This window comes from Drosophila arizonae, chromosome 2 (genome assembly GCF_054131065.1).
Source record: "Drosophila arizonae isolate 15081-1271.41 chromosome 2, UAZ_ARI_1.0, whole genome shotgun sequence".
Lineage (NCBI taxonomy): Eukaryota > Metazoa > Arthropoda > Insecta > Diptera > Drosophilidae > Drosophila > Drosophila arizonae.
The window spans coordinates 21,634,720-21,649,730 of record NC_142922.1 but is presented as its reverse complement, the minus strand read 5'-3'; the positions used below and the strand labels follow the sequence as shown (position 1 = coordinate 21,649,730).

At 42.6% G+C, this 15,011-nt stretch overlaps 5 protein-coding genes across 7 annotated transcripts; 2 read left to right on the top strand and 3 right to left on the bottom strand.

Annotated features, from left to right (window-relative positions):
• Nucleotides 1-95: 95 nt before the first annotated feature.
• Sol1 (CUB domain-containing protein Sol1) lies at nucleotides 96-12,236 on the bottom strand. The gene is made up of 7 exons (XM_018006238.2): nucleotides 12,082-12,236; nucleotides 11,853-12,021; nucleotides 8,983-9,209; nucleotides 8,353-8,910; nucleotides 795-1,217; nucleotides 529-730; nucleotides 96-473 (listed from the first exon to the last, which is right to left on the bottom strand). Exons 1-7 carry the CDS (start codon nucleotides 12,218-12,220, stop codon nucleotides 140-142), a joined length of 2,052 nt encoding a protein of 683 aa, XP_017861727.2. The 5' UTR covers nucleotides 12,221-12,236; the 3' UTR covers nucleotides 96-139.
• Nucleotides 1,211-3,983, top strand: DNAlig3 (DNA ligase 3). The gene is made up of 4 exons (XM_018000035.2): nucleotides 1,211-1,615; nucleotides 1,675-2,473; nucleotides 2,531-3,709; nucleotides 3,779-3,983. Exons 1-4 carry the CDS (start codon nucleotides 1,261-1,263, stop codon nucleotides 3,888-3,890), a joined length of 2,445 nt encoding a protein of 814 aa, XP_017855524.1. The 5' UTR covers nucleotides 1,211-1,260; the 3' UTR covers nucleotides 3,891-3,983.
• On the top strand, nucleotides 4,570-7,977 carry LOC108608591 (fatty acyl-CoA reductase wat-like). Its single transcript, XM_018000036.2, has 5 exons — nucleotides 4,570-5,249; nucleotides 6,275-6,387; nucleotides 6,446-6,956; nucleotides 7,013-7,751; nucleotides 7,828-7,977. Exons 1-5 carry the CDS (start codon nucleotides 5,156-5,158, stop codon nucleotides 7,913-7,915), a joined length of 1,545 nt encoding a protein of 514 aa, XP_017855525.1. The 5' UTR covers nucleotides 4,570-5,155; the 3' UTR covers nucleotides 7,916-7,977.
• LOC108608594 (uncharacterized) lies at nucleotides 9,396-11,825 on the bottom strand. The gene is made up of 4 exons (XM_018000041.2): nucleotides 11,215-11,825; nucleotides 10,926-11,150; nucleotides 10,612-10,868; nucleotides 9,396-10,548 (listed from the first exon to the last, which is right to left on the bottom strand). The coding sequence occupies exons 1-4, from the start codon at nucleotides 11,254-11,256 to the stop codon at nucleotides 10,377-10,379; spliced, it is 696 nt and encodes a 231-aa protein (XP_017855530.1). The 5' UTR covers nucleotides 11,257-11,825; the 3' UTR covers nucleotides 9,396-10,376.
• A 936-nt stretch (nucleotides 12,237-13,172) lies between the features above and the next one.
• GstD11 (Glutathione S transferase D11) lies at nucleotides 13,173-14,901 on the bottom strand. 3 transcript variants are annotated; one of them, XM_018000040.2, is made up of 4 exons: nucleotides 14,774-14,901; nucleotides 13,864-14,076; nucleotides 13,661-13,802; nucleotides 13,173-13,600 (listed from the first exon to the last, which is right to left on the bottom strand). In XM_018000040.2, the coding sequence occupies exons 2-4, from the start codon at nucleotides 14,064-14,066 to the stop codon at nucleotides 13,274-13,276; spliced, it is 672 nt and encodes a 223-aa protein (XP_017855529.1). In that variant the 5' UTR covers nucleotides 14,067-14,076; nucleotides 14,774-14,901; the 3' UTR covers nucleotides 13,173-13,273. The 3 variants fall into 3 exon arrangements, with proteins under 3 accessions (XP_017855529.1, XP_089318184.1, XP_017855528.1); XM_089462058.1 differs by lacking the exon at nucleotides 14,774-14,901 and adding an exon at nucleotides 14,259-14,268; XM_018000039.2 differs by lacking the exon at nucleotides 14,774-14,901 and having other exon boundaries at nucleotides 13,864-14,251.
• Nucleotides 14,902-15,011: the final 110 nt, after the last annotated feature.

Genomic DNA, 15,011 nt, shown 5'->3' with positions numbered 1-15,011 from the left:
GATTAAATAGAGTGTTGGTAAAGGCGTGCAGATGCACAGTGCTGCCGTATTTATTTGGTTGACTATCGATGACTATCGTTATTTATCAATTTGAAACGAAGAGGAACACAAAAGCTTCCACCTGTTCACTACTTTATTTTCAATTTCTATATTGCGAGAGTGAGATTACAATAGTTAAGGGTATGCTTATAATCTTCGGTATAAATTGCATTCCGCCTGACACGTAGCTTTGCATGGACACAGTACTGTCCCCTAAATCTGGATTCATTTTCAAATCAATCGATTCAAATGTATAGAGTGCGCGAAAACCATTGGCCACAAATCGGTCATTCGAATAAAAGGATACACGAAAGAATCGTCCATCTGAACGCACTTCAAAGTCGGGTAATTTTCCACAATACTTGCTGAACTTTCGATCTGTACTCATGAAATTCGAAAATTCCACATAGTCGCTAGCCGTGTGATGGTCACATCTAAAAAACAGAAATACTAATAAATAACTTAAAATTACTATAACTTTAAACATACGTGCTAATGCCTTCGACGTCAAAGTACGTGAAACGCAGAACAACGCGTTCATCAGCTCCATAGAAATAGTAATTGCAAACAACATTCTCCAGATAATAGCCAGGAAAGTTTGGGGAATGAAATAGACCACTAATCCTGTCGCGGCTGTTGTAAACAAATGTGCATTCGTTTCCTTGCTGCACGCCTGATAAAATGCCATAGTCTAAAGACAATAAAATTGTTAAACATTTTTTAAATACGTTTCACCTGCACCGTGAAAGCCTTACTTGTAAGAAAGCGGTATTCTGCTCGAAATCCATAATACTGCACTTTGTTTGTCATTTTTGGCGGATATTTGCCCACGAATTGCAATTGCAGCTGCTGACTGTTCGACATCAGCGGCTTGGGCAAGAATGCGCCACAGAGTAGTTCTTGCGTCTCATATTTACCCCCCACTTCTGTCAGCACATGCAATGCGTCCTCGTCCCGGCAGCGGCTGGAATTCTCATGTTCAGTGGGTATGTTAAAGTCGTGAAACTTAATTTGAATCACTTCTGGTTTTTGCGCTTTAAATTCGTAACGGCATTGCACGACCTTAGCAGAGTCGCTGTTCTTATTTATCGGAACACCGATAAGCGAACTCAGCAGCTGATTCGATTCGAAGATGCCGGACTTGTTGACGCGCGAGTCGTAGAGCAGCTTGCAATGCTCTGAAAGTAAAGATAAAGCGTAATAATAGAAGTATTATAATATATGCTGAAACTGTTAGCCAACAATTGTCGTATAGCAAACATTTCTCGAATTTGGACAAGAACCATGGGCAGCAAACATGTAGAGAATGAAGACAACAAGCTGGACACATTTCGACGCGTCTGTGATGAAATAGCAGCTGAGTCGAGCTACCTACGCAAGGTTGAGAAACTGGAGCTCTTTTTCAAGAAAGGAAGCAGTGGTGACGGATTTCAGGGCGACCTGTTGCAGTGGGTGCAGTTTCTCATACCAGACTCCACACAACGTGTTTATAATTTGCAAAACAAGGCGTTGCTCAAGTTGTTCGCACGCATCTTCCATGTCGACCAGCAGGAAATGCATCTGGACTTGGAACAAGGTAATCAGCACTTGGCACCTGTTTAGAAACCTTTCTAAGATTGCTATTTTTTTTTGCAGATGGAGACATTTCCGAAACCCTTCGCAAACACTTTGCCACCTCCAGCAAACTGAAGCCACAAACCCAAAGTAGACTCTACTTACATGAGGTGGAAAAGATGCTGTGTCAGCTGGAGCAGCGCACAAAGGAGGATGAGCAAACGGAAGTTTTGCAAAAGTTGTGTAAGCAGGCTACAGATTTAGATTTGCGCACGTTCATCAGGCTGATCAAACAGGATCTGCGAATTAATGCACGGGCACGGCATATTCTGGATGCATTTGGACCACAGGCATATCCAGCGTATCAGAGCTCTCGAGACCTCGCAGCTATTGTACAGAATTTTGCTGGCAAGGAAGGCACGTCTCTCAAAACTCCTATAAAGACGACAGCAAAAAAGGCGAAGAAGGAAACTAGTGCTATTCAGGTAATGACGCCCATTTCGCCCATGCTGGCCAATGCCTGCAAGTCTGTAGAGGAAGCGTTCAAAAAGAATCCCGGCGGCCTATATAGCGAGATCAAATATGATGGCGAAAGAGTACAAATTCACAAAAAGGGCGCCGAATTCAAGTTTTTCAGTAGAAATCTGAAGCCAGTGATGGATCACAAAATCAAGGACCTAAAGGATTATATACCACGCGCCTTTCCTGGTGCCGGTGATATGATACTTGATTCAGAAATCATTCTGGTGGACACAGAAACGGGCGCTTTGCTTCCCTTTGGCACATTGGGTGCGCACAAGAAGCATACCTATGCCAATGCCTCGATTTGCCTCTTTGTTTTTGACTGCTTGCTCTATGATGGCGATGATCTGACCCAGCTGTAAGTAGAAAGCTAACGATATTGCACTATAAAGCTAGTGTTAATAATATGTTTTAGTGCATTTTGCAAACGTCGCGAGATTCTAGAGCAAAACATTCAACCCATCAAGTCCCATGTGCAACTGTCCGAATCGGAGTTCTTGAAGACCAAAAACGAGTTGGCACTGATGACCGCTAAGGTGCTTCAAGCCAATCTGGAGGGTGTTGTGCTCAAGAGTCCCAGCAGCACATATCAGCCGGGCAAACGTAACTGGCTCAAAGTAAAAAAGGATTATCTTTTTGGGGGAAAAATGGCAGACACAGCCGATTTGGTTGTTCTGGGCGCTTGGTATGGCTCGGGCAAGAAGGGCGGTGTACTCAGCATCTTTCTAATGGGCTGTTATGATGCACGCGACCATCTCTGGAAGACGGTTACCAAAGTGCACTCTGGCCTCGATGATGCCACCAACGATGAGATCCATGAATCACTGATGAAACTCACAGAGCGCGCCGATGCGAATAAAATTCCTCATTGGCTACATTGCAAAAAATCACTGATACCCGATGTGCTAGCCAAGACGCCGGAGAAAATGCCAGTGTGGGAAATAACGGGCGCAGAGTTCACACAATCGGAGGCGCACACTGCAGGCGGCATTTCTATTCGCTTTCCGCGCATCACGCGTCTGCGCAGCGACAAATGTGCCAAAGAAGCTAATGATCTGGCACATCTGGAACAGCTTTATGCAGCATCTAAAAACAATGTGAACGTGGATCTGCTGCTGGCCAATTGTAATGCGGACAGTGATGACGCCCAGCCCAATGGACTAAACCTGGAAAAGACGCCGCAAAAAGGCAAGTGTTCCAAGGAAACGGCAAGCAGTAGCAAGAAAGGTAAAAGATCCAAGAGCGGCGGCTCTGATGATGAGCAAGCAACACCATCAAAGGGTCCACGAAAAATGGCCAAGATGGAACCGTCCCCAGCGGCATCTAAAGGAAGTCTGATGGATTTCTTCAAACCAAAGAAAGCAACACCCGTTGTAAAAGTAGAAAGTAAATCATCCGAAGATCTTATAGCGGAAGATAAGAGCGAGGATAGTAATTTATTTAGAGGCCAGGTTGCATACTTTGCAGCGGATGCGGCGCAATCCAAGCACAAGGATGCATTCATACGAAATGGTGGCATCTTGACTGAAAATTCAAGGGAGGCTACATTAGTATTCCATAACACAACAAAAAATGTAGATTTGGCGGAACTGAGGTACGAATAATGATATTTCCTTAACTACTCTATAAAATTAATATTGGATAATATAATAATATTTTGCAGACCCCTCTACCGTCGCAGCTGCCGTCATCTCAACGTGAAATGGCTTGAGGAATCGGTACAGGCCAAGAAACTGCAGCCGTATCCGCTCTATGCGTTGGTTTTAAAGGCTTAGCATTGCTGTTTAGTTATTGTTGAAATCTTTTCAAATTGTAAATTTATGTATATTTAAATTATGGAAATAAGACGCAATATTTATTATTCTCAACTTCCATTCTGCAGTTTTGCATTCTATACATTTAGAAATTGAAAATTTGTAGATGCAATTAACTCAATTCAACTCTGTTTCATTGCTTACTTAGTCTACGTCAGTGCAAAGGCACATATTAGCTGACGAGTATTTGTGGGTAAATATTTTCGTAGTACCACGTACTTTGTGCAATAGTTAAAAACGGAACTTTAGATAAAAACAATGTCTTTTTGAATATTATTCGCACAAATTACATCACTTTTATCACAAAAACAAGTAAGATAACTCTACTCGAGTGCTCCACTTAACACCAAATGATTTGAGGTCACGAACCAATATATGCATATATATGCTCGTCGACTCGTCCCAACGTCATTGCTAGAGAGCCATATAGGAAATTTAAAGTAGCAGCTGGGAATTCTAACAATTATCAGAATTCCGACTGATTAAGATTTTATATTTCTTTTTAATTAACAGATTTAAATGAAACGTTTAGTATAAATCTGCATATTTAATTAAATATTTGACGTAATTAAAAAATGGCTTACCTTCGAGAGGAATTCAATTGTATAAAATATACATAAATCTAAAATTATATACAGGAGACAAACATGCAAACCAGACTTTTGCCTTCATTTTTAATAAACAAATAGAATGAATAATAAAAAGAAAAATTTTTGGGGAAACAGAGGCAACTACAAAACAAATCATCTCAAGAATAAGCTGTATTAGCATTACGCACTGATATTGCACTTGGTAAACTGGATAACCCTTTGAGCTACTTAATGGAACGTGTCGACAACGTTTTGTACTTATCTAAGCTGTCAGTTCAGCCAGTAATCAATGGTTTGGATGCGTTAAATTTTAAATACGGAAATTTCGTATTCGTAAATTGTCAACCACTTACAATGCAGGCTTTTAGCTACTTCAAAGTCTGAGTTCTCGACTGCCAAGAGACTGACTGCAAGTGTATATAAATAATATGTGGTTCCTTCGATTATATCATATAGTACTTCCAATCCGACTGGTTCATTACAAAACCCATCAACTGTGCAATTTCGTTTTTGGTATAAATATCGTAAGCCCGTTCTGAGCTACCCTCATTCAAGCGGCAGCCTCGACTGCATTAACTTCTTTTCGCACTACAAAATCTCCGCTTTCCTTCGGTACTTGTGTTGTGCTATTGAAAGATGGATAGTGAATACGAAATGACATCCGAAATTCAAAACTTTTACAGAAATAAAACAGTTTTTATTACTGGCGGCAGCGGATTTTTGGGGAAAGGTATTCGAAATTTACTGTGGAAAATTTGTAAATAAGTGATTTGTGATTGAACAATTTGTAATCGCATAATATATTGAAATTTAAAATGTGAAATGGAAATAACTTTTAAAGAATTTCTAGGAAAAACGTGAAAAAATGTATATTCTTGATTAATAAGGAAATATTGAACAATTTTTGAGCAGCTTCTCTCTAAATCAATCAAACTAAAATTAACGCGCCTGGTTGTACCTACGAAAAAAGGCATAAATATCCCTAAGTATAATCAATAATATTGGAGTGCAAAACAATACCTAAACTTTGTACTCATTAAAATTTGTATAATGGTTTAACAAAATCTATTAATAAATGAAAAAGAAAAGTACTGGATTGCACTTAGTCTTTCGTAACTATTAACATGGAATTCTAACAATAACGCAACTGAATCAGATCTATGCATAATCTATTGTATCAAAACAAAAGTTCTAGTGCTAGAAACCAGTTTCTAATGAGGAAATAAGCAAAACTAATCGTGTCTAAATTATTTGTTCATATATGTACATTTGCAAGTGTTAATATTTGGAGTATGAGTATAAGTAGTGCCTCTCATACCATTTTCGTTGAATTGTCGGGTATTCTTGGTTTCTTACCAATTTGGGAGATGCCATAATTATAGCGTGAGCCCATTGACCAACTTGAATACTAATTTCATTTTGCTTCTGTGAGAATGTATGTAATCAGTATGTCGAATCGATAATGATTTTTTCGTATGAGTACGGTTGTACCCTGCATATGAATTCAGAAATATCATAAGCAACAAGACTTTAAATTTGATATATGTACATATTCAAGTATTCTCGATACCTATATATCGTAGATAAAAAATTGATATTTTTAAATGGTTAACAAAGTTACACCTGTATTACGTTAATCGTAATTATTCAGTCCTTAACAAAATTTATTTAATTAAATCTTTATATGAAACATTTATGTTAATAAAGTTGAAGCTAAGACAGAGTTTTGATTGCTATTCGTGGTTTCCCTTTTAGTGGTAATTGAGAAGCTGCTGCGAGCGACAGATGTCAAACGCATCTATGTGCTAATCAGAGCCAAGAGGGGAGAGGGTATACTGCAACGGCTGGCAAAATGGAAGGACGAAGGCGTAAGTAAACCACAAGACTAACCAGAAAAGCGACTCCAATTGGCATCATTCGTATTAGGTTTTCGCCTTGCTGCTCAAATCGAAGCCCAGTTGCTGGGCTCGCATAGTGCCCATTGCCGGTGATTGCCAGCAGGCGGACTTGGGTCTGAGTGAGGCGGATCGCCAGTTGCTGATGGAGGAGGTGCAGGTGGTGGTGCACAGCGCGGCAACAGTGCGCTTTATGGAGCCGCTGCATGTGGCCCTGGACATCAACACGCGCACCACTCGCCTCATGCTGCAGCTGGCCAAGCAGATGAAACGTTTGGAGACATTTGTGCATATATCGACGGCATACTCTAACTGTGTCATCAAGCGCATTGGCGAATGCTACTATCCGGAGCACCTGACCTGCAGCGTAGGCACAATTCTGGCGCTGAGAGAGCGGCTCAGCGATGAGCTGATCGACGGCATGGCGCCAGTTCTGTCGGGCAAGTTTCCCAATACATACACCTACACAAAGGCCCTGGCGGAGCAGCTGGTCCAGACGGAAGCTGCTGGTCTGCCCATATGCATTGTTCGGCCGGGCATTAGTAAGTGGAATGATCAAATGATCGTAGGTTAAATATATATCACATCATATGCTCAGTTATTGGCAGCTATAAGGAGCCCGTCTCTGGCTGGGTTGACAATCTCTATGGTCCCATTTCCATATTCCTTGGCACGGCAATCGGAGTTTTGAGAATTATCTGTCTCAACCTCCAGACACACGCCCACTTGGTGCCTGTGGACTACTGCTCCAACCTGATCTTGGCCTGCGCTTGGCAGACAGCCAAAGACACTGCCGCACGCCTCCAGGAACCAATTGCCGCAGCTGCCTCGACTACTGAGCAATGCCCGCCGACCATCTACAACTACGTGCCTAGTGAGAGCAACATGCTCAGCTGGGGTAGCATCAAATCGAAAGCGGAAAGCCTTGGTTATGTCTACCCTCTGAGCAGAATGATATGGCTGCCCTTTTTGCATACCACGACCACGCCTTGGCTGTTCAAGTTGGCCGCCTTCTTCTACCACATTCTGCCCGGCTACTGCATTGACGTGGTGCTGCGCTTGAGAGGCCGCACCCCTCGCATGCTTAAGCTCTACGAGAAGATACATAAGAATGTGGAGACCCTGTTCCCGTTCACCAACTCCAACTGGTATTTCGAGTCGCACAATACTCAGAAGCTGTGGCAACGCCTCTCCCCAGAAGACCAACAGCTCTTTCACTTCGATATGAACACCATGGACTGGGATGATTATTTGTATATAGCTATTGCCGGCATGCGCATCTTTGTTGCCAAGGAGGAGCCTGAGTCAGTGGAGCGCGGCAAAAAAAAATTGAAACGGTAAAGCTAATCTAAACTGATTCCAATTGATTCGGATTTTATACTCGAACTCCTGATTTCCTCTTCTTTCACGCAGATTTTATATACTCCATCGGGCGCTGCAGTTCATCGTTTGCAGTGGAGCTGCAGCCATATTGTGGTCGCTGCTTAAATTTGTATTCTAGATTTTAGGCTTTTGTACATGTGTAGATCTAATTCAATAAATACATAGATGGCTTAATATGCACTCACTGCCTCTAGCAACTCCAGCACAGGATAACTTGGGCGACGTCTGCCAAATGGCGGCCATCAAATAAAGAGCTGTCAGCAGCGCCGAGTGCACCATTTCAACTTATCGACAGATTGAAGCAGACTGAGCCTTGAAGTAGCTCAGCGACTGGCACCCACCCACCCGTGCAAGTCAATTGGCCACATCCGCTGCCAGCAGCCAGACCGACAGGCGGAAGCTGGCAGCATTTTGCGGCAATTGCGAGGCCGGAGGAAGAAGTTTGCCGCCATTTGCTTGCGGTTAGCGATTAACATAATTCGATTGAGTCCGTGTGGCATGAGTCAGAATCGGGATAACTAAAATCTATGGCTAATTTATGGGGCGCCAACTTACGATTTCTATGTCCGGGCCGCGCATCCTTCCCCGCCTTCTCGTCGCCCTCCACTTGAACACTGTTCGTCTTGGCGGGCGTCTGCTTTATCGCTATGCTGGCTGCCTCCAGGATTGGCGGCACAGGCAGCGCCTGCTGCTCATTGGGCACAAACTTGTATTTACCACGAAAGCCTTTGGCTGTGCGATTCGAGCTGGCATTAAACTCCAGCAGCAGATCGGGTCCGCTGCTCAGTATGCGGCGCGTGGGGCACGGGGCGCAGAGCACATCTATGACGGCATCCATGTGCGCCGACTCCGCATCGAAGATGGTCAGTGCGTCCAGTTGACAGCCGCCGCTGACCACTGGCGGCAGCTGCAGCTCCTCGAATAGCAGCTCCACACGGCTGTCCGGGCGGCCAATGAACTTGTACGCGCACTTGATGTGCGCCGGATAGTTGGCCGGAAAGCGCGGCGAGTGGAAGTAGCCCTCGCCCAGATTCCCCTCGATTCCGGTGCTGGCAAAGAAATAGAAATCGCAGAAGCTGTGCGGCACCAGTCGACCGTTCGTCTTGAAGAGCTCTGCGCTCAGGCGTGGAACGAACGAGGTGAACATGAATTCGTAAATTTATTAATCGATTTACATTTGCTCACCTTGCTTAAGGAATCGATAGCTCGCCGTCAGATTCAAGGTCCAGTCGCCCAGCCTTGTGGGCGGCTGCTGAAAGCTAAGTCTCAGTCCCAGCAGCCTTCCGCCACTGTATATGGGCGTGGCATTGCGAGCCGTCGCACTGTGCTGGCACCAAGTGTACGACGCCAGCGTTGAGTTCTCGATGACGGGCTCCCTCAGATACGGAAAGACCTCGACGGTGTCCAAGCAGCTGTCACAAAAATTGCATATCAAGAATTGCCGCACAGCGCTAATCATATGGCAGAATTTGTGCCACACAAATGGCCGGAATCAAATGATGTTGAAAATTTATTGGCCGCTTGGCCGGTTCGTTGGTCAAGCCTAAAAATAGGCAAGCGACCAGCGAGCTGCCATTAAATAAAATGTTGCACTGCCATTCGCTTGGTTCTACATCATTTATTTTGATAAAAAGTCTAACAAAAGTTGGCGTTAAGGTGAACACAGAAGCCGCACGACAGATGCTACAACAACAAGTATGTTCAAGTTCTTAAAAGACTATGGGGAGTGACAACGGTAAGAGATGCTGTAGTTAGAATTAGGATCAGTGTGGGACTTTTCATAAAACTAGTCGAAGCGTAACGCGCAAAAAAAAAAAATTATTAAATAAATAATAATAATAATAATAACATATGGAAAAAATTTGATAGGTGAAGTTTTGTGTTTAACGCTAGCTGAGTATTTTATGCAAAGAGAATAAGGAAGCTATAGGTTGAGTATAGAGGTAAATATCTTTTGCTTAGATCCAATTATATCTATTTAAATTTTAGCATTATATTGCTGTACGTTACTGTAATACAATGTATATTATTTTGTTTCGATTTTATGCTACAATTAAAAGCAAACCATATTAAACCCATATATTTATAGAAACGCAGAATAGAACATTTTTTAATAAATACATACACTTTCAGTAAAATTGATGCTAAGAATGAAGCAGACATATAAACTGTAGAAATAAAGTGTAAAAATGTATTTTGCCAAATATTTTCATGTATAATTGGTTTTTAAAACATTCATTATTCTTCTCATAACAGAAAATAGCAGATATACTTGGCTATATGCAAACGTTTCAATTACGTTCGCAAATTGATACTGCTTCTGCTTTTAAGGGGAAAAAAAGGGAAAAAAAAAAAAATATTATAATATATTATCAGTTTATAAGGATCACAAAATTGTTAGCTACTACACGGCATCTACAGCATCTACACAAAACAAAACAAAATAGCAATTCAATAAAGTTTTGACAATAAAATGAGATAACTATGCTATAGAAACATGATGAAATTTAGGAAAATTCTTGAGTTTATTTATTTTATCCGACTGTTGCCAGCTCCAGCATTTTCACTTTATCTTCGCTTTACTTATTTTTGCGTTTACGCATTCCCCCAAGCATACGACAGAATGCGGGATAATCAATCATGGGCGGTTCCTCGAGGGTTTTGGGCTTGGCCATAGGCGCATGGCTGAGCGCCTCCTTTGCCTCGCTGATGGTCATTTTATCGCCGTAGTTGGTAAGCTCCTCGTAGATTCTATTGGGTGGGAAAGCTTTTTAATTAGGCACACGACATGGGCATTTGGAGCACTGCACCCACTTTCTCTCATCGATCATGCCCGTGCCGTGATCGTCCCATTTGCTCCAGGCCTCCAGCAGAACCTCCTCCGGATCCAGCTCTATGGTGCGACGGCACATCAGCTGGACAAAGGCCTCATAGTCCAAGGGTTCCTGTGCCTCCGACATCATTTGCTCCAGCAGCTGTTCGTTGGGTTCATTGCCGAGGGCCGTGTAGGTGAATCGCAGATCATCTTTCGATATCAGCCCGTCACAGTCCGTGTCGAAGAGCGTGAACACCTTTTGAAAATCGGCCGATCAGGCATATTTGGGGCTTGCCATTCAACCAACACTTACTTCCTTCAATTCCGCCAGCTTGGCAATGTCCAAATCCTGCGGCGACACATGATCATCGGCTGTTAGCTCCTCGGGCAGTGTGTAATGGCCAGTGCTCTCTGGCAGCTTGAGCCTGGGATTGAATATCTCGTTGATGACGGCCATTGCCTCCGAGTCAGTTGCCAGCTGAGGCGGTGGTTGTGGCGTCTGCGAAGCTTTGCGCGCTGAGCTGGCCCGGCGACGTCGCTGGCCAGAGATGGGGGACATGGATACTAGAAATCATGGCGTACACTACATTATATTCACTCACGCGTTCCAGATCCTCCAGTGAAACAGCCGGATCCATAGACATTTTGAGCTGCGCGATTCACAAACTATTCACAAGCGATTCACAAACGTTTCACAAGCGATTTACACGCGATTTGCGAGCGTTTTGCCAGCGATTTTGCACTTTTACACCAATAAATCTGGTCGCTACGACAGCGGCCAACGTTGTGTCCAACGCTCTGCCCAAGCTCCACTGAAATTTGTGGCGCCGGTGCTGAGCAATTTTATTGACAAATCGATTTCGAAATTTTTTTAATAATTTCTTCCTCTTGTTTTTTTTTTTTTTCATGGGTTATTTTAATGCAGCTAAAATAGCTGCAAATTTCATAAAAATTGACACAAATTTGCGAACATTTATATAAATAACCAGGCGTGCCGAGCACGGCTCCACGGACCCCCCAGCCATGGTGGCCTTCAGAAGGTATTTTAATTACATTGCATTCACATATTTCCTCGATGGTCGACGCATTTTGATGGCTGTCGCGCAGCTGCCTATATGGCTGACAGATCCAGATCTCTGATCGATTTGGATACGGCATGCCACAGCTACAGTGGGTGGCAGCCGACGGACGACAGCGACTGTACGGCTGGCTTACTACGGCCGGAAGCGTTGCTACTCACCCGGGTCGCAGCTGCAGCTGCTGCAGCTGAAAGGCCACCAGCTCGTCGGCCATGCCGCCAATGAAGATCATCAGGCAGTTGTTTTTGGCGCCCAGCGCATGGCTGGCATTAATGCTAACGCTGCCCCATTGTGTGGCGTTGCGCTCGTTGGCGTGCAGGCAGCTGCAATCTGTGCATGGACACTCATCAATAAGGCATTCGAATGCAGCTCTATGCCGAGGCGACTTACCTAGCCACAGCTGCGCTTGCTTACTGCCAGCAGCCCGTTGACCATTGACCACCGAAATCAGTGCCAACACCAAAGTTAACCAAGCGGCCGCCATCTCCAGCGGCCAAAATGAAACTGCTATGTGCCGAGTGACGAGCATCGCGATAATATCCTGTCAGTGGCTCAGCGTCCTGCGGCAGCTTGTGTGTGCTTTAAAAATAGCTAGGCGCCACCCCAGCTGCACAGCTTCCCAGCTGCCCCACAGCCCCTGGCCCCGCTGGCCAGTTCACCTGCCTTTTTTCGTATCATTAAATTTAAGTTGAGGTTTTTATGAAACTGCCCCACCCACAGCTGCAGGTGGCGCGAGAGCCAATCGTTAGTTTCTGCCACAGCCCACGCCTGTGGCACCTCCAGCCGAGTTTGGTAAGCTATTTATAAGTGGATTTCATTTTTCTGTGATTGGCAGTTATCTGCGCGCTCACAACTGCTTTTCAAAAGAGTTCTAAGCCATTTTATTGACCCCGAGGTGCACCCATTTAGAGTTTAGCTTAACTTAGCTTAGCTTAAATTTAGTTTGATGCGGCATACCAAACAGCATAAGATCAAATTAAATGATAATAGAGGTAGGTATTTATATCTATATCTATATATCTATATCTATATCTATATTATCTATATCTATATCTTATCTATATTCTATTCTATATCTATATCTATATCTAATATCTATATCTATATCTATATCTATATCTATATCTATATCTATATCTATATCTATATCTATATCTATATCTATATCTATATCTATATCTATATCTATATCTATATCTATATCTATATCTATATCTATATCTATATCTATATCTATATCTATATCTATATCTATATCTATATCTATATCTATATCTATATCTATATCTATATCTATATCTATATCTATATCTATATCTATATCTATATCTATATCTATATCTATATCTATATCTATATATATATATATCTATATCTATATCTATATCTAATACTTATCTATATCTATATCTATATCTATATCTATATCTATATCTATATCTATATCTATCTATATCTATACTCTAATAACAAAATTTCTTTAATTTTTCATTGAAAGCCAAAAACTAAAAATTTATTTAATACAACTTCAACATACACACATTAAAAACTATATATATATATATTTAGGAATATTATATGATTAGGTGCCACCTGTTTGATTCATCTTCGCCTTGAACATGTCGGCCAACATAGCCGCTTTGCTGGCATTGAGTTCTTCGTAGTCGTAGGGCGCCATGTACTGCTTGCATCGTTCCAGCCATTGCTTGACATGCTTGTAGGTCTTAAGCTCGAATTCGAAGGCCTCCAGCTGGGAGACAGTAACAAGAAGCGTCAAATCCGCAATGGTGAAATGATCTGCAGCTGCGAATTCGCGACCTTCGAGTATTGAGTTCAGCCAGCCTACAGCTTCGGTCAGCTTGGCTCGTTTTCCCTCGTCCAGGGGGGCGCCAATGAACATTGTGGGAAACTGCGAGGGAAGTACGTTTATTATGTTAAATGTTGACTTTTTTTGCTGTCAGCCACTCACATAGAAGTCGGTGAGGCGCTGATAGAGAGTGCCCAGGTCAAAGTGTAACCGCTGATCCACGAGAGCTCGCACTCGTATATCCGTGGGGTACAGCTCGTCCGTCTTGGCGTAGGCGGCAACCAAATATGATAGTATAGCGCGACTATAATGGACGATTATTACTATTTGTTGTGATTCAGATATTCTTTTGTAGCATTTATCACCTCTCCCACAGCACCAATCCCTCGTCGTTCATGGTGGGCACACAGTGCTGTGGATTCATGGCCACGAATTCGGGCTTCAGCTGCTCCCCCTCCAGTATGTTGACGATCTTTAGCTCGAAGTTCAGATCGAGCATTTTGGCCAGCAGCAGAATACTGCGACAGGGCGGACTCGGAGGCAGATAGTACAGCACTGGCGTCGACATTTTGCCACCTCTGACAATTAGAAAGTAGACGAACTCGGTAACAATTTGTTCGGTTCGATTCATGGGTATCAACTGAAAGTGCTTTCTAAATTGGACAAGCACACGACAGGACACCAGTTGGTCGCTCGCACACCAGAAAATCAATTCATCGATTTCAAATATTTTATTAATGTAAATTGCTTGACGACTTACAGTAGGTCTCGACAAGGTGAATGCTAATAATATCTAATTTGCTTTCATTTATATACGGATGATTCTGGTAAACAAGCTAAGCAATAAAATCAATAATATTTGGGCTGAGATCAGGTTATGAATAAATACGAAAATAATCAAAAATATTTAAAAATAGCCAAGTGATGCACTGAACAGATTGTTAAGCTTAAGTAAGGAAAATAAAATTTTGTTTACTATTTGAATTTTTAAGACGATTTTAACATATATTAAGTTATATTTCTAATAAAATTTATAACAAATTAAGAATGGGTACTTTCCTTGACTTTACTTTATTTATTATTACAAATTTGACATACTGAAATTAATTGATTGCAATGCAGAAATATCTTAGGGTATGCAAGTGCTTAGCTGTGGAAATTTATTCACACTTGAGTGTGTTACTGGCATATTAATTGAAGCTGCTCTACCTCGATTAATTTTTTTGAATTATGAATGTGGGAAATGGTATTGCTGCCAGCTAGCCGCATACTCACACAATCCTATGCACCAGCTTGTGTTGCACCACTGCCACGGAGTCGATGTCTATGCAGTTCCCCAGTGTGGCTGCGAGTGTCGAGCGCTGCTGTCGTCGCTGCGGAGCTCTAGTCCTTTGGCTGGTGGCTGCTGGTGCTGGTGCTGCTGTTGCGTTGAAGATGTCTTTGTTGATGATATAATCTGTTTATGTTAACTTGGGGACGTGTCTGTCCCTCAATGTATCCGTCGCCGTCGCTC